Raw genomic sequence first — 22,795 nt, forward strand, 5'->3', positions numbered from 1 at the left:
ACTTTAAGTACATTTCTTACACCATGTCTACGACTAGCAACCTCAATCTAGAGGCATCTACTAAGCTAGACAACTCCAATTACGGCACATGGAAATACCGAGTGGAGACCATTCTTGTACATCAGGACAAATGGAAGTATGTCGATGGATCTACACCTAGATCATTGGCTGATCCAGCTAGTAGTAGCTCTACTCCACCTGTTGTCACAATACCCAGTAGCAACGGGATCTACAGTGGAATCTCCAACTACAAAAAAAGTTTTCGCACCTGTAGCAGATCCTACCATTGCCAGAGCATAGGCAGAATGGGACAAGAAAGACAGGTATGCATATCATCTGATCAAGCAGAATGTGCAAGATGTCATGCTAGGACAACTCAACACAGTGAAGACATCAAAAGAAGCATGGGATATGTTCGCAGCTCTCTATGAGTCCAAGAACACTTCTAGGATTCTCACACTAAGAAACCAAATCAACCAGAGTTTTCGCAACAACAGTGAAATCGGTCATGCTTACGTACTCAGGATCAAAGATTACAACAATCAACTCGTGGGAGAGACTATGAGTCCCCAGAAATGGATTAAGTCATCCTGAATGGTCTAGGAGAGGGATACGAGAATCTAGTCCAGAGTATTGTCATCCAACGGCAAATTCTAACATTGGAAAAACTTTAGTCAGTTTTTAGTGAAGAACTCAGGACTTAGGTCATTCATGCACACAAAGGTCATTCCAATGATTAAGCATTCACAGCTTCAAATAGAAACAGAAGCAAAGGCAGAGGTAGAGGTAAATCATTCCAGCAAAGTAGTCATCATCAGCGCAACAAAATCAGCATCAAAGTCAGAATTAGCATTGAAACCAGAAGGTAATTCTTTTCACACAAATTCACCACTTAATCAATTGGAGAAGAAGAACATAATCACACCACGAAAGCGACAGCAAGCTGGGTACTATCTCCCCTCCCTAGATGAGTGGCTCACGCTTCCTCATCTAGAATATTTAGGATATTCCATAAAAGCACCAAGGAGCCAAAATTATCGCTCTCATCCAAAAATGAGGGATTTGCTTTACATAGCCATCTTAGGGCCCAAAATGAATTATGTCCATATTGCTCAAACTTGCAATAATAAAACAAATACAAAATTGGCCCATGGCCATATATAATGCGTTGTGCGACACCTCAATCGGTACCCTCGCACTAACTCCAATTCTCACTATGAGTTCCATCACCTGTACTCAAGCCGCCAATTACATTAGTTATTAACAATCGATTGAACGAATCACCCAATCAACCGATCCCAACATAACCGCGCTCAAAGCACAATAATCAAGCACAATACCAATAACACTAGCGACATCAGTATTAACATGGAATCACCCATAATACTGACCATCTAGCATGGCAAAACACAAGCTAGTCAGGCGTCCCCAACTAACCACACAAAGTATCCACAAGGACCCCCGCCGCATCCGGTGCGCTCCTATGGAGTACTGTCATAGTCTCACTCGACTAAAAATAACAATGTCCAAAGCAAGATATATCAGAAATATAATTTCCATAATATCCCTCTTGCTTGGATTGCAACTGACCTCAATTGTGTGTTTTATTATAGGAACTAAGGAGGTCTGGAAAAGTTCGAAAGAACCGCTCAGGCATCCACTGAGCATCGTCTCTTGGATGGTTCTTAAATTTGAGCAGGTATTTAGTATAGACATTTCCTTTTCGGGTTGAGCTCTGTTGATGATCAACAATGCATTCGGGTTCAAGAATTTCTTCTTCATCAACAATCAATGGGGTCTCTTCATAGATAGGATGAATAGGTAAAGGTCCTTTGAAGGGCTTTAAGAGGCTGATATGGAAAGCATTATGTATTTTCCAATTATCAGGTAATTCAAGCCTATAAGCTAGATCATTGATTTTCTGAATCACCTTGAATGGTCCATAAAAACGTGGTGACATCTTGATTACTGGCCATTTCTCAACACTCTTCAATCTTCTTTTCTCAATCCGAAGAAGTACATAATCGCCTTCTCTAAAAAGCATGTTTTTCCATTTCTTATTAGCTTGTTTTGTGTACTTCTCTTGAGCAATTGCAATGGCTTCTTGAACCTCTGTGAGAATATTTTGATAGTCATGGGTAAATGCATCTGCTGCCTCCACTCTATGGGTCAATCGTGTGATACGAATAGGTAAAACCTTCCAATAGATAATCTCAAAGAGTGCTCTTCCAGTTGCAAAATGAGGAGTATTATTATAAGCAAACTGTAAGAGATGAATGTATTTTTCCCAAGTCTTTGGTTGACTTCCCGCATAAGCTTTTATCATATCCAGAATAGTACTATTGGTAACTTCAATTTGCCCATTCGATTCTGGATGAAAAGCTGATGAGAAATCTAACTTAGTGCCTAGATTATGAAATAATGCAGTCTAGAAATTACTGCAAAACTTCAAATCTCGATCAGACACTATAATCTTTGGCAAGCCATGATGAACAAAGATATGCTTGATGAATAAATGTGCAGCTTGCTGAGCTGTTAAAGTCTTCTTGCATGGGACGAAATAAGCTTGCTTACTAAAGCGATCTATTATTGTCCAAATCATATCATTTTGATTCGTTGTAGTAGGAAAACATGTTATGAAATCCATAGATATTTGTTTCCAAGGTTGCGTAGGAATAGGCAAAGGCATTAGCAATCCTGGGGTCTTTCCTTTGTACCTCTTGATCTTCTGGCAAGTGATGCATTCGGCTACAAACTTAGCCGCATCTTTTCTTATAGTAGGCCAATCACTTGTAAAGTGGCAGTCACTCCTCTATGTCCCATATATGGTGGTTGGTGCATTTCCTCCATTACAATTTGTCGAAAGGGTCGAGTGATGCATAATTTCTTTTGATAAAGGAAGTATCCATCATTGCATGAATAGTCCAACATAGGATTCCAATTGTTATTCTCTAATTTGTTCCATATATCGAAAAAGTCTAGATCCCCTTGATAAGAATTCTTCATACCTTCGAAAGGCTAGGTCTCTACAGCAGTGATGTGATTAATACTTGGCTTTCTGCTAAGAGCATTAGCAACTACATTATCTTTTCCAAGTTGATACTAAATCATGGGCTGAAAACTCTGTATAAATGATGCCCACTTGATGTGCCTATCAGATATAAGTGGCTGAGTCAACAAATGCTTGATACTTTGCTGATCGGTTTTGATAAGAAAGTCAGATCCCATCAAATAATGTTTCCACATTTGTAAGGCATGCACAACAACGGTTAATTCTTTATCATATGTATTGTAATTGCATTCCGCTGGTTTTAATTTTCGGCTCTCATATGCTATTGTATGTCCATCTTGCATAAGTACGGCTTCCAATTCCATATCCACTAGCATCGGTTACAACTACAAAGAATGGTCTAGAGAAATTGGGTAATTGCAACACAGGAGCTTGTGTGAGAGCTTCTTTCAAAACTGTAAAAGATTTATCTTGACACTCAGTCCATAAGAAATGCTTAGCTTTTCTAAGAAGATCTGTCAATGGATGTGCAATGTATGTGAAATTCTTGACAAACTTTCTATAAAAGCTACACAATCCCAAGAATGATCTCAATTCATGTATATCTCGGGGTTTAGGCCATGTGACTATGCACTGAATCTTCTTTGGATCTACTCAAATCCCATTGACGGATACAATGTGACCCAAATACTCTTATCTGATCTTGAAAGAAACTGCTCTTTTCAGGATTTATGTACAGTTGATTTTCTTTCAAGAGTGAAAAGACTAGCTTCAAATGTTCTTTATGCTCCTCAACATCTTTACTAAACACCACAATCTTGGTGTTTAAGAAAGATTCGGTTCATCATTCTACTAAAAGTAGCTGGAGCATTAGTTAGCCCAAAAGGCATAACTAGGAACTCATAATGTGCCGTTTGAGTTCTAAAGGCAGTCTTGTATATATCCTCTTCTACCATACGAACTTGATGGTAGCCGGATTTGAGATCTATCTTACTGAAGACCTTGGCCCCTTTCAATTTGTCCAAAAGATCATCAATCCTAGGGATTGGATATTTGTTCTTTACTATGATTTTGTTTAGTGCACGATAGTCTATGCACAAATCGATAGGTTCCATTTTTCTTTTTGACTAATAAGATAGGTGCTCCATAAGGAGAACTGCTGGGTCTTATCAATCCTCTCTCTATCAGTTCCTCCACTTGCTTTTGTATTTCCTTTTGCTCTAGCTGGTTGACTCTATAAGGAGCTTTGCAAGGTGGAGTATTGCCCGGTAGGATTTCTATCCTATCATCTTCAGGCTGAGGTCCAGGCGGTAAATCCTCTAAGAAACAATCAGAAAATTGAGAAAGAAATTTTTGGTGCGTAGGCTTAGTGTTTGGCTGAGTAGCCGTTACCGTATTCACCAAAATAAGATATGTCTTCTCACGTTTTCTTCAGACATATTTCTTGTCTGTCCTTCTCAATCCACATCTGATGTGAATCGTAATCTATCTTAGGATTGTATTGATGCCTCCATGGCATTCCTAAGATGACGTCCACTCCCTGTAGGGGTGCCACTAGAAAGTCTCATGTATCCTTGTAGGGTTTGATTGAGATTTCAAGATTCTTGACTTCTCTAGTGCAATTGTATTTTGTTTTGGTAAAAGCAGCTTTGACCTTATAGTTAGATGGGAAAGACTCTAGCTTTAGCTTTGCTAAGATTCTTTTCGAAATGAAATCAAGTGTACTACCGTCGTCATGCAAAATAACCACCTCTTTGCCATTACTCAAACCTTTCATCTTTAGAAGAGCATGACAATTATACTTACCTCCCTCTTGCTTGGCTGCTTCGTCGTCAATGTGCACTTTCACCATCGCAGCTTGCACGCATCAAACCTCTACTATACTAGACTCTTTGGACACTAGCATGCTCATCTGCTACCCAAAAAGTCCTCCGAGTACCCATTGTTGGTGCTTGCTTCGAAAACACTCTAGAGGATGACATGTGGTCCATACCGAAGGGTCTATGATACTAAAAAAATTGGACCATTTCGATTTATGTGTGTCATCCTTGCGCAAAGGGCCATGCTAATCTTCTTGGTACAGTTAGCCTACAAGGCCTTACCAAGGCTAAGTGCTAACAAAACCCCCTCCATGGTATGGCTGAAGTATCCTAGATACATCTCAAGTATACCTGGAAACTATATCATGGTTGCACATATTTATCCAAGATGAATATAGCAACCTACGGTAGTACAAGGAGATCAACATCATGTAGCAAATGGTGCCAAGTGTAAGGCATGTCGAAAAGCCTCAAACTTGGGCCGTGGTAGAGCCTTCGTGAAGAGATCTACTAAGTTGTCCTCCATGGGAACATAGGACAACTGTATGTCTCCAGCTGACAGTCGCTCTCGAACATAATGATAATGAACCTCAATGTGCTTTGTGCGTGCATGAAACACTCGATTTCTCGCAACAGCCAAAGCACTGTGGCAGTCAGCATAGATGGTAGTAGAAGCTGGCTGGCTGATGTCAAGATCTACAAGTAGCTTATGGAGCCACACACACCCTACTAGTAGCTATGAAGGTTGCCATGTATTCTACTTCACAACTACAAGTAGCAACCGTAGGTTGCTTCTTGCTAAACCATGAAATGCATGAAGATCCAAGAATGAAAAAGTTGCCACTGTAAGACACTCTCGTGTCATAGCAACCTGCCTAGTCACTGTTCGTGAAAGCATGCAAGACCAGTGGAGACTCATCACCATAGAACAGTCCCAAATTTTGTGTGGCCTTCAATAACGAAAGACCCGCTTCATTGCCTGCCAATGCTATGTACTAGGCATGTGCATGTACTTGCTCAACTCAGAGACAGCATAATGAAGATCAGGCCGGGTCTGACATAAATAAATAAGGCAGCCCACAGCCTACTGATAAAGGATGGCATCAAAGGGTGCACTCCCATCCTCAGAGGAGAAACGAAAGCCAAGCTCCAATGGTGTAGAAACTGGCTTGCAATCTTGAAATGGAAGCGGTCTAAGAGCTGTCCAATGTATTTGGACTGACTCATCATTAAACCCCCCTCAACATATGCAAACTAGATGCCCAAGTGATAGTGCAACCGGCCCACGTCTGTCATTAAAAAGGATTTTTGCAAACCTGCCTTGAAATCTGTAATTTCTTGCAAGTTTGGCCAAGTGATAAGCATGTCGTCCACATGTATCTTGGCATACCATGCCCGTGGTGCCTGCTTCAAACCATAAAGAGCCTTTTTAAGCCGGCATACCTTAGTTTCACACCGTAGAAGTTCAAATCCTAGAGGCTGAGTGACATAGACCTCTTCCACTAAATCCCCACGACGGAAGGCGGTCTTGATGTCCAGCTCATTGACTTCTCAATGCCTATGAGATGGAAGCACACTGACACAACGAATGGTCGTGATGCATGAAGTGGGAGCAAATGTCTCTTCAAAGTCAATACCATGCTACTGGGCATAACCTTTCGCAACAAGGCAAGCTTTGAAGCGATCAACATTGCCATCAGCTTTGCACTTCAGTTTGTAACCCACTTTGTGCCGATGGCACGCTTGCCTGCAGGCAAATCACACAAGTCCCATGTGCCATTTGCTTGAATGGAAACAAGGTCAGCTCTCATGGCCTGCATCCATTCATGACTTTCAAATGCATCTTTGTGACATAGAGGCTCCTCATTACAGGCAGTGGCAATCAAAGCTACACCCAAAAAATTGCCTTGCATCTATTTGTGCTCTAGTGTGGGCACGCAAAGGCTCAGTCTACTTGATGTCCCTGAGGGTATCCAAAAGCCAACGAGGGACTGATTTTTGCTGTCTCATGACAGCCCTCTCCTCTTGAACTACTTGCTCGATAGCATGGCCATCTGGCGGTGAAAAATCAGGCTAAGCAGGAGCAATGGGAGGAGGATTGGAGCTGCTAGAAGCATGTGGCATGGCGCTCTGCGATGTGTCATATGTATCTGTCAAAGGCGGAATAGAATCAAACACATCAAAGGCTTCTACTGAAGACTGTGTTTTATAGTCCAGACAAGGTAAAGGGGCATGCTCAGCAAAAACCACGTCCCTACTGACAATCACATTGCAGGTGCTAGGCTGAAACAACTTGTAACCTTTGCTTTGTGAGCTGTAGCCAATGAAGATGCATTTTGACAGCCTTATCAACAAGCTTATGCCTCAACTGAGAGGGTACATGCACATACGCAAGAGAACCCAACACCCGCATATGAGAAATGATAGGCTTACGACCTGTCCATGCTTCATAGGGAGTCATGGTCTTCACTGCTCGAGTGGGTGCTCGGTTGAGCACATAGTTGGCACATATAATCACATCCAAGCAGAATTTATTGGGCAAAGACTTTCCCTTAAACATGCACCTGCCCATTTCCGTTTCTATTCTATTCTTGCGCTTTGCAAGTCCATTTTGTTGCAGAGTGTAGGTCACTATGCACTAATGAATGATACCCTGGGCTGCTAAAAAATCAGAAAATTCCCGGGACAAGTAACTCACCCCCCCTGTCAGTGCGGAGGGTCAAGAGTTTCTCCCCACTCTCATTCTCTGCCAAGGCAATCCAATGCTTGAAGCAAGAGAAGACATCTAACTTCAGCTTCATGGGATGTATCCAAGTGAACCTAGTGAAGTCATCTATAAAAGTAACAAAGTAATAGTACCCCCCAAGTGATGTTGACTGCATCAGTCCAAGTCAACCTGGTGACGTATTTATAAAGTAACAAAGTAATAGTACCCCCCAAGTGATGCTGACCGCATCGGTCCGCACACATCACTATGTACGAGATGCAACTTCCTCGATGCACCAAGGGTCCCGTCCTCAAGATATGGAATCATATGCATTTTGCCCAACAAGCAACCCTCGCATACATATTTTTTAAGTGCATGCATGGGTGGAAGATCTACGACCATGTCATGTTAATGCATCTTCACGAAACTGTTGAAGTTGAGATGTCCCAATCTCTCATGCCATATATGTGTATCATAAATTACAGATTCAGCCACGGCATTAGCAACTTGTTGTGCATACATGTCAAGATGATATAGTCCTCTATCAAGTGTTCCAAAAAGCACAATATAGTTGCCATACCGATTATCATAAACGGCACAACGATCACCATCAAAAAGAACTCCGAAGCCATGTGTGGAGATGGTATACCTAGAACATATTAAAATTCCACGAGGGGGATGGTATCACCTAACACAGTAGTGACAAGCACTTGATCAATCCCTTTCACGGGTTATGCTGCATTATTTGCACAAGTGACCCCCTTTGGAGCACCACTCAATGTGTGAAGGAGATTTTTGCAAGAAGTGATGTGCTTGGAAGCACCACTATCAAAGTACCAATCTACGGCAGATCTGAGGCTGCAAATGCTGAATCATGCAGAGTAGGATTGTAACGACGCTCCACAATAAATGCCCACTCATCGTGAGCAAGATTGGTTGCCTCTGTATTTGTGACATTAGCAGATGGAGTATACATGACAACAAGACCTTGCTGTCCTGGCTGCTGTCCCTGCTTCTTCTTCTCGAAAGCAATACGCTTCCGGCACTCAAAGATGTCATGGCCTAGTTTCTTGCAATTATTGCAACGTTTCTTCTTCTTCCCATCAACAGGAGAGGAAGAGGATGACGTACCAGATGTAGGTTTGGGCTTGCTGTAATTGTTCCCCCCTTTTCCTTTGCTCCTCAAAGGCTTGACCTACATGGGTGAAAGCAGCCTTGTTTTGGCAGCTCTGCTCCTCCTGCAGGGGTAGGGAAACAAGCTGATCAAAATAATAGTGGTTGGGGTTACCCATGGCCACTAGTCGAAGTGTTTTAACAAATCCATGATACGAGTAAGCAGGAATCCCATGAAGTGTGGTAGACACAGCCTGTCAGTCTTGTACAATCTCATCAACATTGATGAGCTGCTCTCTAAAGTCTTTTGACCAATGTCAAATAAGCATCCATGCTGCCCCCTTCATCCATCTTAACATTGTCAAGCTGCCTGCGCAGATAAGCAACTCTGGCCTCATTGTGTATATGATAAAGACTGGTCGAAGTGTCCCATGCAGCCTTGGCTATTTTGCAAGACCGAATGTGACATATGACAACTCTCTTGCAATTCATTGCAATCACTGCATGTGCATGTGCATGTGCATCTCGCTGATCCCAACAAATCTGTTCTTGTGTTGAAGGGCCGACGGCAAGCACGGAGGGAGTAGTGGTAGATGGAGCAGAATTGGTAGACGTGGCTGCGGCAGCAGCGGGTGCCTATGATGAAGAGACAAGTCTAGTCTCTGATCCAGATACAATTCCCCAGAGCAAGAGGTCTTTCCCCATTGGGGGGGTGTTTCCGCCAATAGGTCGGAAAAGATGTTTCATGCCACATCCTCCCATCAATGAGGATTGTTAATTGGAACAAAGAAGGCCTTGGTGGCATCCCTCATCGCCGCCGCAAATAGCTTATCCGAAATCAGCTTCACCCATGTGTCACTGGTGGCTCCATTGATGTCTTATTCATGGACGCTAGAGATTGTGGAAAGTCAAGCAAATTACTTTCAGGACACACCTTTTGATCACCTACTTTGAGTACTAGGGGAGGAACATGCATCACAATTTCGGACTCTTTTCTCCCCTTGGTTGTTGGGCACAGAGTGATCCTTCCCTCTAGAGCCCAATGGATTCTTCTTCTGATTGGGGGACGTAAGGTTGGATTCCTCAACCTCTACGCCCCCAATAATAGAGGAAATCGTGTCATGTTCTAAAAGGAGTTGCTTTGCTGGGACCCCATTGTAGATTTTTGAATCATTGGAGGGGACTTCAACATGGTGCCGTTACCTCAAATAAAAAAGGGGGCAGAGAGGGTGGCATCCATTCATTGGAGAGAGCAGCTTGGGATGCCTTCCGTTTCAGTTTCAGTGGCAGAGATGTTTGGTTTGATTATGCATTTCACACTCAGTCGTTTTCTTGGTCGAACAAGAGGCCACAAATGCCTATCCATGCACGGATTGACCGGTTTAATGTTGATGATTGGACCTTGGATAGAGGAGGATCAATATACATTGGCCCCGTGGTTTCCACTTTGAATCACTTTCCAATGGTGTTAATGGTTTCTGAGCCATACTTGAGAGGGAACGATCTGCCACTAGTAGGATTCCTGATGCCTTTTATGCAAAGGAGGACCTCAAAGAGGCAGCTTCGCAGGTCTTGGTTTCTCACATGCAAGGCGGAGTGCCCTTGCCTTCACATATGGCAGCAGCCCTCTCTGATATTAGTGACTTTTACCTTCTGGTTGCTAGAACCAGGAGACGTGAGGAAGATTGGTGTTCGCCAACAGTTGGCAACCTTGCTGAGGAAGAGCAGAAGAGGCCCCAAGATGCTTGGATTCAGGAGCACCTTGCTGCAGCAAGGGCTCATCAACATATATTCTTGGATCAGAGAGCAAAGTATGCCTTTCATGTACGAGAGTACTTCTGGATCCAGAAGGGAGGTAGAGTCAATGATCATTTCTTCTCTACTCATGGTCCTAGGCACAGTAGAGAGTGTGTTTCTCAGCTCCTTGACTCAAACGGAGTATTGCGGTCAAATCCAGATGCCGTCATGCGCATAGCTACAGATTATTATTCCCCCCTTCTCTCAGAATATCCTGTTAACGATGCCACAAATGATGCCAGACATGTCATATGGCAATGTATTCCTATGTTGGTGAAACCACATATGAGAGTCTCTCTTGATGCACCTTTCACCAACATGGAGTTCAAAACTGCATTCAACATAAGGGGAAGTGCCTAGGTTCAAATGGGCTTACACCCTCTTTTTCCCTGACCTTTTGAGATATGATAGGGGATCACATCACCTCAGCCTACAAGGTTTTTGGGACTCTAATGAGATGCCTAACTCACTTACAAAGAGTCTCATACATTTAACCCCAAAAGGGAATATAGAAATCTAGTGTCATACTTCAGATCTCATTCATGATACGCATACGAGATTTGTTCATGGTAAAAGCATTTTGATCATATAATCTTCTTTTGGGAAGCTTCTGAGTGGGCCATGCAGAGCGGACAAAAGCTAGCCATTCTACTCCTGGACTTTGAAAAAGCCTATGAAAAGGTAGATTGGGATTTCTTGGAGGGCACCCTTCATCATTTTGGATTTTCAAATCCATGGATCAGAGGGGTTTCAACCTTGTACAGATCAGTCCGTGGCCAGCTGGTTATCGAAGGGGTCATGGGAGACAAATTTCAGATTTCCATATCAGTTCATCAAGGATGCTCGCCCCTTGTCTTTTCCTATTTGTAGCTAAGGCTATGAGCATTTTTCTTAGATCTCGAGCTGACATTATTGGGCTCAGACTACTGCTTAGCCAGGAGGAGGCCTCCTCTCAGAATCTTACTGCTTAGACATATATAAGTCCCATCCACCCCTCATTTTGTATTTTTTAAGGTGACATCCAATCCTATTCCCTCCTCCTTCCTCCTCCTTGCAGCCTACTCTCTCTCCCAATCCCTCACTCTCTCTCTTTCCTCTTCCCAACTCTTCCCCTCTCTCTCTCCTATCCTTTCTCCTTCCTTCTCTCCCTTCCTCTCTCTCCCTTCCTCTCCTCAATCCCCCTTTTCTCCAATCGGTCCCCTACCCCTGTTCTACGTTGGTATCTAGCACCTTTGCTTCCCCCTGTCACCTTGCACTTGCTTCTCTTCCCCCGCGACATGCACACAGTACAATCCCAAATCTACCGTTGACATAACTGTATTCAAATCTCTGCTGGACGTGAACCTAAGGCCAAGGAGAGGGCTGTCACTCCCAAAGCTCCAGCGCCTGCAGAGTGTAAGCTTGAATCTGCAACAAGCAAGGAGGCACTAGCAGCGGGACAAGGCGAGGGAGACAAACATGAAAGATCGAACGACAAGCATGAAAAATCGAAAGAGCCAGCGTCCAATTCCAACGACCCATTCCAATTATAGCTCCACGCCAACACCCTATTCCAATCGAACTGCTCCATGAACCAACAACTACCCTCTTATGTGGCTGGAAGGCACACCCTTCCCAGTCCAATCCCGAGTGGTTCCATTCCCCTTCAGGCCTAACCTGAAGCACATCAGCACCAGCCCCAAACCTACGTCATTAGACCCCCACGAAGACTGCCGTTGCGAGACTCCTCCACCAAACGTCAGCGAGACGACCCATCTTAGCTCCTCGCCAGCAACCAGCCATCTGGTGCAACACCGTGCCGCTGTGAACGCCAAATCTGCGCCATCAATTTCCTAGTTTTAGAGCAAAAACTAGGTAGCAAAAGCATGGTTATAAGACACGTTAAGCCACGACACAAGTGTCAAAAGTGTCTTAAAGATAACACACGTAAGACACGTTGTTGTGGTTATAATAATAAATATTTCATTAATATATGTATAAGTATGCAAGTCTACAACTTGCTAGCATAGCTAGCTGCTAGATTCTAGAAGTACAATAAGCTACACTTAACCAATGGAAGAAGTAACAATGCACTTGTAAAATGTAGTTAAGAGTCAAATCTCGTCACTCAAGACTTAAAAGTTAAGACTCACAACTCAAGAGCTTGCACATTAAGAGTCATGACTCAAGAGCTTGCAAGTCACAAATCACAACTTTAAAGGCTTATACTGATAATTGAATCTTGATATTCAAAAATCCAGATAAACAACTTAACAAGACCCTAGAGGGCTACATAGATTATATACCAATAATCATAGATCAATAAACATAGATATCATGGCAACAGTCTGTCAGTCACATGAAATCTGCATCTCCATACATACAATTGAAAGGAAACTTTCGACTCTCGAGTCAAATCTCTCAAGAGATCACTCCCACTGCTGGATCCGAAGTCACCATCAATGATAGCATGGTTGAGTCAAACTCAATGTTTGTTGTTACACCCCACCCACCAAAAAACAAAAAGGGAGTGTCTAAAGGTGTCTTAAGGTAAGACAAGTGTCTTAAGTGTCGTAAGTGTCTTATCATAAGACACGAGTGTCTTAACAACCATGCAAAAGATGTCAAGGATAAGCTCAATGTGCACAAGTTCAAGGGTGACACGCGCACTCCAAATGAGTTGGAAGAGTGGCAGAGTGAAGCTGGAAGATTACTTCCGCTTCTACCCCAAGTTTGATGAGGATCGCATCATTTTTGCTGGCATGCATTTGCAGGATTTTGCTCGCACGTGGTGGCAATATATGATGGATTCACCTCAAAAGCCAACGACATGGAAGGGATTCAAAGAACTCATGGTCACTACCTTCGTATCCTCACTCATATTAGAGCAGTACCTCACTAAGTTCTATGCATTATCACAAACCAAAATGGTCCACGAGTTTTTGGAGGCTGTCTTTGTTTGTGCACACATCTCAAAAGGGCAAAGGGTAAATTGTTGGGTTTTATGCACAGAGTGCACCGTCCTTTAGCTGCAAATGTAAGGGGACATAACCCTCATACCATTGAGCGAGCTGTTCAAGCATAAGTACGCAAGTAGATATAAGGATGCAATGGGCAGCACTCTGCATATGATTCTGAAAAGAAGCCTAAATGGGCTGATTGGCATGATAAGAAATCTGCAGCAGCACAACTCCCCATATTTCCTACTGTATCGGGTGGCAAGATGCCGTATGCCAAGCCCTATAGATATCGATGCCAAGCCAGGCAGCAAGACAAATGCTGGGAATGAAAAATCAGAGATCAAACAGCATACAAGGGCAATTATGGACAGCAGGAAGAAGGTAAATGTATGCTTTAAGTGTGGTGAGAAGTGGACCCCTGAGCATCAAGATGTTTGCAAGATGCGCAACACTAGTGCAGCCAAACTCAGCATGATCATCGAGCTATCTGACGATGAGGAATTGGTAGATGCTACGGACTCCCTAGATGCCTCTCATGATGAGATGGAGGGAGCACATCAGCCAGAAGAAGCTCTAGACACTAGAAACACGAAGGCTGCTGAGTTTCCTTTTGATCCTGGTTATGCTACTGAGTCTAAGTGACACATTTGCATTCAGCCCTGTGGTAGACGACACCGTATGCCTAGAGCCTCTTTTGTGGAGCATCATGTTGCCACGCCATTCCATGCATGGGATGATGTGGATGGGAATGCTCTTGTGGCTGAAGAGACTTATTGGGATGCTCAGCCAGCACTATATGCTATCTCCCCTGATGCATTGATGGGTGCCAAGAGTGTTGAGACTATCAGATTAAAGGGTGAGATCCAGGGCCGGATGCCATGCCATTCCATGCATGGGATGATGTGGATGGGAATGCTGAGGAGACTTATTGGGATGCTCAGCCAGCACTATATGCTATCTCCCCTGATGCATTGATGGGTGCCAGGAGTGTTGAGACTATCAGATTAGAGGGTGAGATCAAGGGCCGGACTGTTCACATGCTTGTGGACAACGGGAGTACTCATAGCTTCATCAACACTAAGACCTTGCAGAAGGTAGGGCTGATTATTACTACAGGAAGTGGCCAATGGACAGCATATGATCAGGCTTTCTGATGACTATGATTTGGCACGAGATAGTTTTGCACTGGACATGGGTCTGATTGATGTTGTCTTAGGCTGCGACTAGATGAAATCTCTGGGAGAATTGAGCATGGACTTGAATGCCTTGACACTCCGCTTTGCACACAGGGATAAGTGGTATTACAAGGCATGACAGCCCCGAAAATGCAAGTCATTTCAGCAAGACAGTTGGCCAAAGAGCTCAAAAACGGGAATGCCATCTATGCTCTGAATGAGTAGCTATGGCGATTCCAGCCCTCAGCCAGCCCTTCTGATCTTGACCTGTCCCTACCGCTGCCTACGGTCCGTTCTTCCTCCTGCGCTTGCTCGCTGTGAACAGCCATCTTTCTACAGCTCCGTCTGGTCTCTTTCCCGCTTCATTCCAGCCTCCTGCAGCTATCCGTTTGTGTGTGTGCGTTCCATCCAGCTTTCCGTTTGTGTGTGCGTTCCATCCAGCTCTCCGTTTGCCTGTGAGCACGACGATCTGCTCCACGTTTCCAGCCTATTCGCAGCCCTTACCTCTGCTCACTGAAAACTCGTCATTGTTTCACCATCCTGTCTGCCCTCTCAAGCCTCCAAGCACCTTGCGGACTCTGGAACGATCAGTTCGACAGGGATGCCCTCTTAGTGCTTTGCTCTATGCTATTGTTTCACATCCTTTGCTTATTTATATGGATCATCTGGTTGATACTAGACAGTTAGCGGGGCTTCAGATTCCTGGTTCACGGCCTTTCATTGCACAAGCTTATGCAGATGATTCATTCTTCATGCCAAAGAACAGTCCTTTGGAGCTTCGCCTATTGATGGATACCCTTTCTGATTTTGGGTTGGCAGCTGGTCTAAAAATTAATTTTCAGAAATCAAAACTCTTGCCTTTCAAGCATTGTGACTGGCATGCTATCCTTTCGCCCGGCCAGATTATTTATCCGGAAAACATAGTAAGACATTTGGGTTATCCCATTGGCTGGAAAATCAGAAATAAGCAACAAATATCTTGGGTATTAAACAAAATTCAGGACAAATTAGAATATTGGAAGATCTCCACTTGGCCATTGCATGTTCGGCTTCGAATTGTCCAGTCCATTGTTCTAGCTTATGTCCAGTTTTACCTTCCTCTATTACATTGGTCATCTCGAGATCTCTCTTCTTTTATGTCTCAAGCCATGGAGATTTTTTGGAAAACTAAGCTTCATAAAAAAGCTTTAAGGTTGCTCAAAATGGACCTGCTTTGCTCACCAAGAATGCATGGTGGTTTGAATATTATAAACATCAAATTTCATGTGCTGGCAAGAAAGATCACTATGCTCAAGACCTTTCTTCAACAAGAGCAGCCTTGGTCTATCATGTTGGCATTTTTGTGTGGTCAGATGCGCACAAATGCTTATGGACATTGGCTAGTTGATCCATCGGAAGTAGTACTTGGCAAATTTCAAGGTAAAATCCCTGGTTGTCCATTTTCTACTTCCTTGCTTCAGGATTGGAAGAAAGTGCTATCTCACATCAAATGGTCTCCCCATCCTGCTTCTATAGCTTCCTCGCTTCGAATGGAAAGCCTTCATTGGAGTGCTGTTTTTTACTCTCCTCTTGCTATACAACAACCAACCAGAGCTTACAATCTTATGAAGTTGGGCATCCGGATCATTGATGACGTGGTAGATACTCAGGGGCATATTCTCTCTTTTCTGGCAGCATGCCAACAATACAATCTTGGGGTGCATCATAGACCTATATGGAAAGCTATTGCAGATCTCTTACTCCCTTTAGTTCCGAATCCAACATTGGATGTAAGAGACAGGCTTCAAGATTGGCATCTTCAATCTTCAAGTCCAGGATTATCCTCTCAGCCTTTGCATCTATTGACTTCCATACATGCTTATCGATTGATATTACCTCCTCCATGGATTGCTCATCATGCAAATTCTCTTTGGCATCTGAATAAGTCTTTAACTTGGTGGAAAGGAAAATTGAAATTGATATGGAAGTTGAAAATGCCATTGAAGCAAGGACTCTTTCTCTAGAGATGCATTGTTGATATTTTTCCAGTGGGAGTGAAATTGGCTCAAAGAAGGATTGCCTCTCCTCTTTGTTCAAGATGTCATTATACTCTTGAGAGTATTCCGCATTTATTGTGGTTTTGTTCATATTCCAGAGACCTTCTGGACAAGATCTCCTATTTTTTATCTCTCAGATTTCCTGCACACAGGTTCTACAGGTTTTTCTGGATGTTTGGCAGATTATCAACTTCTTTGTCACAGTATTCTCTTTTCTTCCATTGGATCAGATACATTGGATCAGATACTGGGCCTTATGGACCCTCTGGCTACAGCGAAATCATGCATATCTGAATTCACCCCTTCAGCACCCTTATGAGTTCTTCCGAGCCTCATTGCGGCAGTCCTTACATGATGCCTTACATGAGGAAGATTTGGATGTTTCTTGCATTCAGCTTTTCTTTTACTGTTTCTGATGGATAGGGCATTGGCTCTTTTCTCGAGCACTACCCTGATGTAAAATGGATGTTTCATAATATAATTTTCTTAATTTCACCAAAAAAAAAAGTATGTAGCTAAAAAGGGAAGCATTCCCCTTGTGGATGACTCGGATATCCAAAAATTGCTCTCTCAATTTACTGATGCATTTGTTGATATGCCATCCCAATTGACTCCCAAGAGGGACGTGGATCATGCCATTCTTTTGGAGTCTGGTAGTAAGCCCATAAACAAAGCCCCACACCATCTTTCTAAAGTTGAGCCGGAGGAAGTGGCAATACAGGTGCGGGAATTGCTTGAGAAGAACTTCATCTCTCACAGCACTTCTCATTTTGCCTCCACAGTGCTTCTTGTGAAGAAGAAAGATGGATCATACCGCATGTGCATTGATTACAAGGATCTCAACAAGGCCACTATCAAGAACAGGTGTCCAATCCCCATGATTGATGATCTGCTGGATGAACTCAAGGATGCTCAATTTTTAGATTTGAGGTCAACCTGCCATCAAATCAAGGTGAAAGGAGATGAGCATAAGACCGCCTTCCCCACAGAACGGGGCTTGTATGAATTCAAGGTGATGCCTTTTGGATTGACTAATGCACCGGCAACCTTCCACAGGGAGCTTGAGTACTTGGGACGTATGGCATTTGGGTGGATCCCGCAAAGGTGGAATCCATTGAAGATTGGCCATAACCACAAAAAAACCACCCAATCGAGAGGATTTTTAGGTCTTGCTTCCTTCTACAGGCGGTTTATTCGCAAATTTGCCAAGAGGGCAGGCCCCTCTAACTAACCACTTGAAGAGAGATGCTTTTATGTGTCAAAGGAAGGACAACGCAGTTTCGAAGACCTGAAATTTGCTCTCACTCAACAAGGCACTTATCAAGAACAGGTCTCCAATCCCCAGGATTGATGACCACCTAGATGAACTCAAGGGTAGTTGAGGTCTGGCTGCCATCAAATCAAGGTGAAAGAAAGGAGATGAGCACAAGACGGCCTTCCGCACAGAAAAGGCTTGTATGAATTGATCATGCCTTTTGGATTGACTGATGCACTGGACACCTTCCAGGTGGCTGATGAACAATATATTGAAGCCACTTCTTTTCAGGCTACCATCACATCAAGGTGAAAGAAGGAGATGAGCACAACACGACCTTCCGCACAGAACGCTTGTATGAATTCAAGGTGATGCCTTTTGGACTAATTAAGGCTACCTTCCAGGGGCTGATGAACAAGATATTGCAGCCACTTCTTTTCATATTCATGCTGGTTTGCTTTGATGATATCCTTATTACAGCAAGGATAGGCAGGAACACATTAAGCATGTGAAGCAAATACTCGAAATTCTGAGGATGCATCAACTTTATGCAGAGGCCAGCAAATGCACTTTTATTGCAAGGAGGTTGAGCACCTACGGCATATTAGACATGGCTTTCGGGTGGATCCTACAAAGCTGGAACGCATTAAAGATTGCCCACAGGCACAAAACCCCAACCAGTTGGAGAGGATTTTTAGGTCTTGCTTCTTTCTACAGACGGCATATTCGCAAAGGTGGAACGCATTAAAGATTGGCCACAGCCACAAAACCCCAACCAGTTGGAAAGGACTTTTAGGTCTTGCTTCCTTCTACAAGCGCTTTATTCACAAATTTCTAAAAGGGCAGCCCCTCTTACTGACCTCTTGAAGAAGGATGCTTTATGTGGTCAAAGGAAGCACAATGCAGTTTCAAAGACCTGAAATTTGCTCTCACTCAACAAGGCTACTATCAAGAACCGGTCTCCAATCCCCAATATTGATGACCTGTTAGATGAACTCAAGAGTGCTCAGTTTTTCACGAAGATAGATTTGAGGTCTAGCTGCCATCAAATCAAGGTGAAAGAAGAAGATGAGCACAAGACGGCCTTCCGCACATAACGGGGTCTGTGTTCAAGGTGATGCCTTTTGGATTGATTAATGCACTGGCCACCTACCAGGTGGCTGATGAACAAGATATTGCAGCCCCTTCTTTCCATATTCACGCTGGTTTTTTTTAATGATATCCTCATTTACATCAAGGATAGGCAGGAGCACATTAAGCATGTGAAGCAGGTGTTCGAAATTCTGAGGATGCATCTGCTTTATGCAAAGACCAGCAAATGCACTTTTATGGCAAGGAGGTTGAGTACCTGGGGCATATTGTGAGTAGACATGGCATTCAGGTGGATCCCGCAAAGGTGGAATGCATTAAAGATTGGCCATAGCCACAAAACACCACCCAGTTGAGAGGATTTTTAGGTCTTGCTTCCTTCTACAGGTGCTTTATTTGCAAATCCTGAAATTTGCTCTCACTCAACAAGGCCACTATCAAGAACAGGTCTCCAATCCCCGGGATTGATGACCTGTTGGATGAACTCAAGGGTGCTCAGTTTTTCACAAAGATAGATTTGAGGTCCGGCTACCATCACATCAAGATGAAAGAAGGAGATGAACACAAGACGGCTTTCCGCACAAAACGAGGCTTGTATGAATTCAAGGTGATGCCTTTTTTGGACTGATAAATGCACCCGCTACCTTCCAGGCACTGATGAACAAGAGATGTGGTTAAGTACGTGGCTAAATCCTTGCAAACTAAATAAAGTGGACAGAAAATTAACAGCAGGTCTCTTCCAGCCATTCCCCATTTCAGAGGGCAAATGGACATACATAGCAATGGATTTCATCACAGGATTGCCTTCGAGAGGGGATGGGACAGCATATATGCTGTGGTGATACCCACGAAGACCCGTTATTCAGCATCACAGGTTGCTTGGCAATTCAAAACGAGGCTATAATGAAGGCCAAAAGTGGGTCAAGTTAGTGGGGGTTAGGATAATTAGTCTTTGGGGTGTTTGCAAGATAGAGGGGTCTAAAGGGCCAAGGAGGTACTATATAAGTACCATCCTCTCATGTACAAGGGACCTTTTTGATGTGACATCTAATCCTATCTACTCTCCCTCCTCCTTCCTGCTTCCTGCTGCCTGTGCTCACACTCTCTCTCCTCCCTCTCTCTATCTCTCTATCCCCTCATCCTTCTCTCTCTTCCTCTCTCTTTCCCCTTCTCCTCTCTTCTCCTCCCTTCTTTCTGTTATTCTCTCCCCATCTCCAAGTCTGCCCCTTCCCCCTTCTCTACAAAATCGATCCAAAGGGCAGGGTTTAAAAACAAAACCACAAACAACTCTTTGACAGCTGGTCCATTTGAATTAGATTGAACCTGGACTGCAAGAATCTAAATGAGCCCTCAGGACCCAACTGAGTCAATCAAGGTGTAGAAACGGTACAATGGTGTTTAGCTCGCTTACTTATATCTTTTGAAGGGAATTCCTTGCTGTCGCTTTTCCTTCTGTGTTGCAGGCACGGGCATAGCAGGGCACATGATACTAGGAAACAACCACCAAACGAGGCTAGAATTTCAAGTCGACAAGGCTTTCCTGAGGCCCCTGTTATAAGTCTCTTTGATGAAATGCCGTTAGCAGTGGCATCCATAGAATCTGTCCTTACCAAATCTGTCTTCTGTAGCAGTAGTCTTGAACCTTGGTATGTTCTTGTGGTTGGCCTGTCGCTACCTGAGATCAATAACCAGACCCATACAAGGGAATCAGAAGCACGAATAAACACCTTGTAAAAAACAAAGCACTTTCATCACATTCCAGTTAATAGCCTGATAAGTCTCCACTGTAGATATAAATTAGTATTATCCCTTGCATATGTGATGCTGCAAGTCAATACGCTGACAGCTGTAAGTTGTATAGAAAAGGTGGTATTATCACTCTATTATGCCTATGAAAATTATAGTACTCGACATGTCGAGTCAATTACAAGTGTAAAAAACAGATTATGATTTGAATTTAATTACTGCAAAGGGGCAACTGAGAAGTGGTGAAAGACAGGAACGGAAGAGAGACACGTGGCATTTCGTTGACTAGGATAAAATCTTTGTTTTCCCGAGCCAAGCCAAAATTAACGTTCATCGTGTGGCCATTTCAAGAAGGAGACTCATGAAGAAAAGTCAGGTCAAGGATCGCATTTCTTGTGAAATTAGAGCTGTACTTTTCAATTTTACATGGACGTACTAGCAAACCTGAGGAGCTGGAGTAACCTTCAAACTTGTAGAAACGTCCTAGGCAACATCTTACCCGAAAAACTGAGCATGGATTTCTGTTGATCTCCATTGCTAAGCTTCCAGACGTTCACGAACAGCAATAGCAACAGAAGACGAGCTGCAATCATTGTCGCAAGCTTTGGCTCAGATCGACTCGACAACGGGAACTGAAATTATATTCGTGCTGGACAGGAGTGTGTGCAATCGAGTGGCGTGGAAAATCTCATCCCTGAAGTTGTTAGATAACTTTTAAACGCTCTGTTTGTCAACAGCAATGATCCCCTGTTTGGGAGAGTCCAAATAGAGCAAATTGAGCTAACAAGCCCTGTTCCCGCCACCACAAAAGGCCTTCCCCTGTTTGACCGCAGTCATTCCCGGAGATGCTCCAGAAGATTGGCCGCAGCACTTCCAAGTTCGTACGTAGTATGTGAAAGCAGTCACGTCAATTCACCATTTTGCGACCCCAGCAAGCAACGAGAGCCTGCTGGCTCTCACGAGTGTGTTTCCAGTCGCTTGCAAGTCTGTGCGTTGCTATGAAGTATGTGTTTCCTCTGCTTTTGCAATCCTATGCTCCCCCATTTGTCAAAGGCTATGACTAGCCAGAAGCATTTATGTCGCTCAAAGCTGGATGAGTACAGTGCTTGGAGAGCGTCTTTCGAGAAAACACTTGAGCCAAGCGTTTGCAATCCAACATTGAATTTCCAGTCCAAACGAAGCACCGTTGAGACGCAAGGACATGGAATGTTACACTTCTGCGCTTACAGAAGATCCTTTCTCGGTCTCTTTCATTCTACAGGCTTCTGTGCAAGGCTCTGCGTCCTCCTGGCTCTCACGAGTGTGTTTCCTGTCGCTTGCAAGTCTGTGCTTCCTCCGCTTCAAGTCGCAGCCATCCATTGAAATGCAGCCATGAAAGTAGAGAAACGTTGCCGGAAAAGATGGAATTAAACGGACAAATGATGACACGGCATGAAAGTTGAGAAACTTTGCCGGGAAAGATGGAAGCGAACGGACAAACGATGACAGTTTTCGGTCACGGTACAGGCTGATGTCGGAAGGCGGAGCGAAGTGCGAGATGCAATTCGATGCTAAGGAAACTGCTTGAGATGTTGCAAAGTTACAGGTACATATGTGCGTGCGAGGCAAGAATTTCAACGTTGGCTGTCATTCGACCATCAACGTTGGAGGCCCAATGTGATCATCGATTACAAGAGAGCCTTGAATTGCCATGCCTACCTACCCACACCCCTCCTACCTCTCCTCATCCTCTTACGTTTCTACTCATCTCTCCCACGTGTCAATCTCCCCGCTTCACTCGCCCTGCTCGCATGCCATGGCCCGCACTCGAGAATCACATTCTGTGCTCGCATCGGCCTGCTCGCCTGGAGGAGGAGATTTCTCGACTTCCAACCCTGGTGCTGTTGAATGCTAGATTGGTTGGCGAGAAGGTGTGATCGTCTTCCTACACCACCTGACAGCCCGCAAAGCTCCTCAAAAGTGCTCACAACTTCTCAAGCTAGTTGTTGCAGGCAGTGCAACCTAGAGTGTTTCCCCTTATCGCTTTGCATTGATACACGTGGGAACAGGTTTTCACTCACCTTGCCAAAGCTACCGACAACTGGGTAGCCTCCCTAGTGCCAAGTGCT

At 43.9% G+C, this 22,795-nt stretch overlaps 1 protein-coding gene and 1 pseudogene across 1 annotated transcript in view; both read right to left on the bottom strand.

Annotated features, from left to right (window-relative positions):
- LOC147881468 (calmodulin-binding receptor-like cytoplasmic kinase 2) overlaps positions 1-22,315 on the bottom strand; it is a 66,521-nt gene extending 44,206 nt beyond the window's left edge. The window contains exons 1-2 of the mRNA XM_087402269.1: positions 21,187-22,315; positions 20,353-20,616 (exon numbers count right to left, since the gene is read on the bottom strand). Coding sequence (XP_087258395.1) covers positions 20,353-20,616; positions 21,187-21,280 — 358 coding nt within the window. The 5' untranslated portion in view covers positions 21,281-22,315. The remainder of the gene's footprint in view (positions 1-20,352; positions 20,617-21,186) is intronic.
- LOC147881469 (U6 spliceosomal RNA) lies at positions 5,023-5,119 on the bottom strand (annotated as a pseudogene).
- Positions 22,316-22,795: the final 480 nt, after the last annotated feature.

The sequence above is a fragment of the Dipteris shenzhenensis genome, chromosome 31 (genome assembly GCF_047967505.1).
Source record: "Dipteris shenzhenensis isolate YYH24624 ecotype China chromosome 31, Dip_SZ_1.0, whole genome shotgun sequence".
Lineage (NCBI taxonomy): Eukaryota > Viridiplantae > Streptophyta > Polypodiopsida > Gleicheniales > Dipteridaceae > Dipteris > Dipteris shenzhenensis.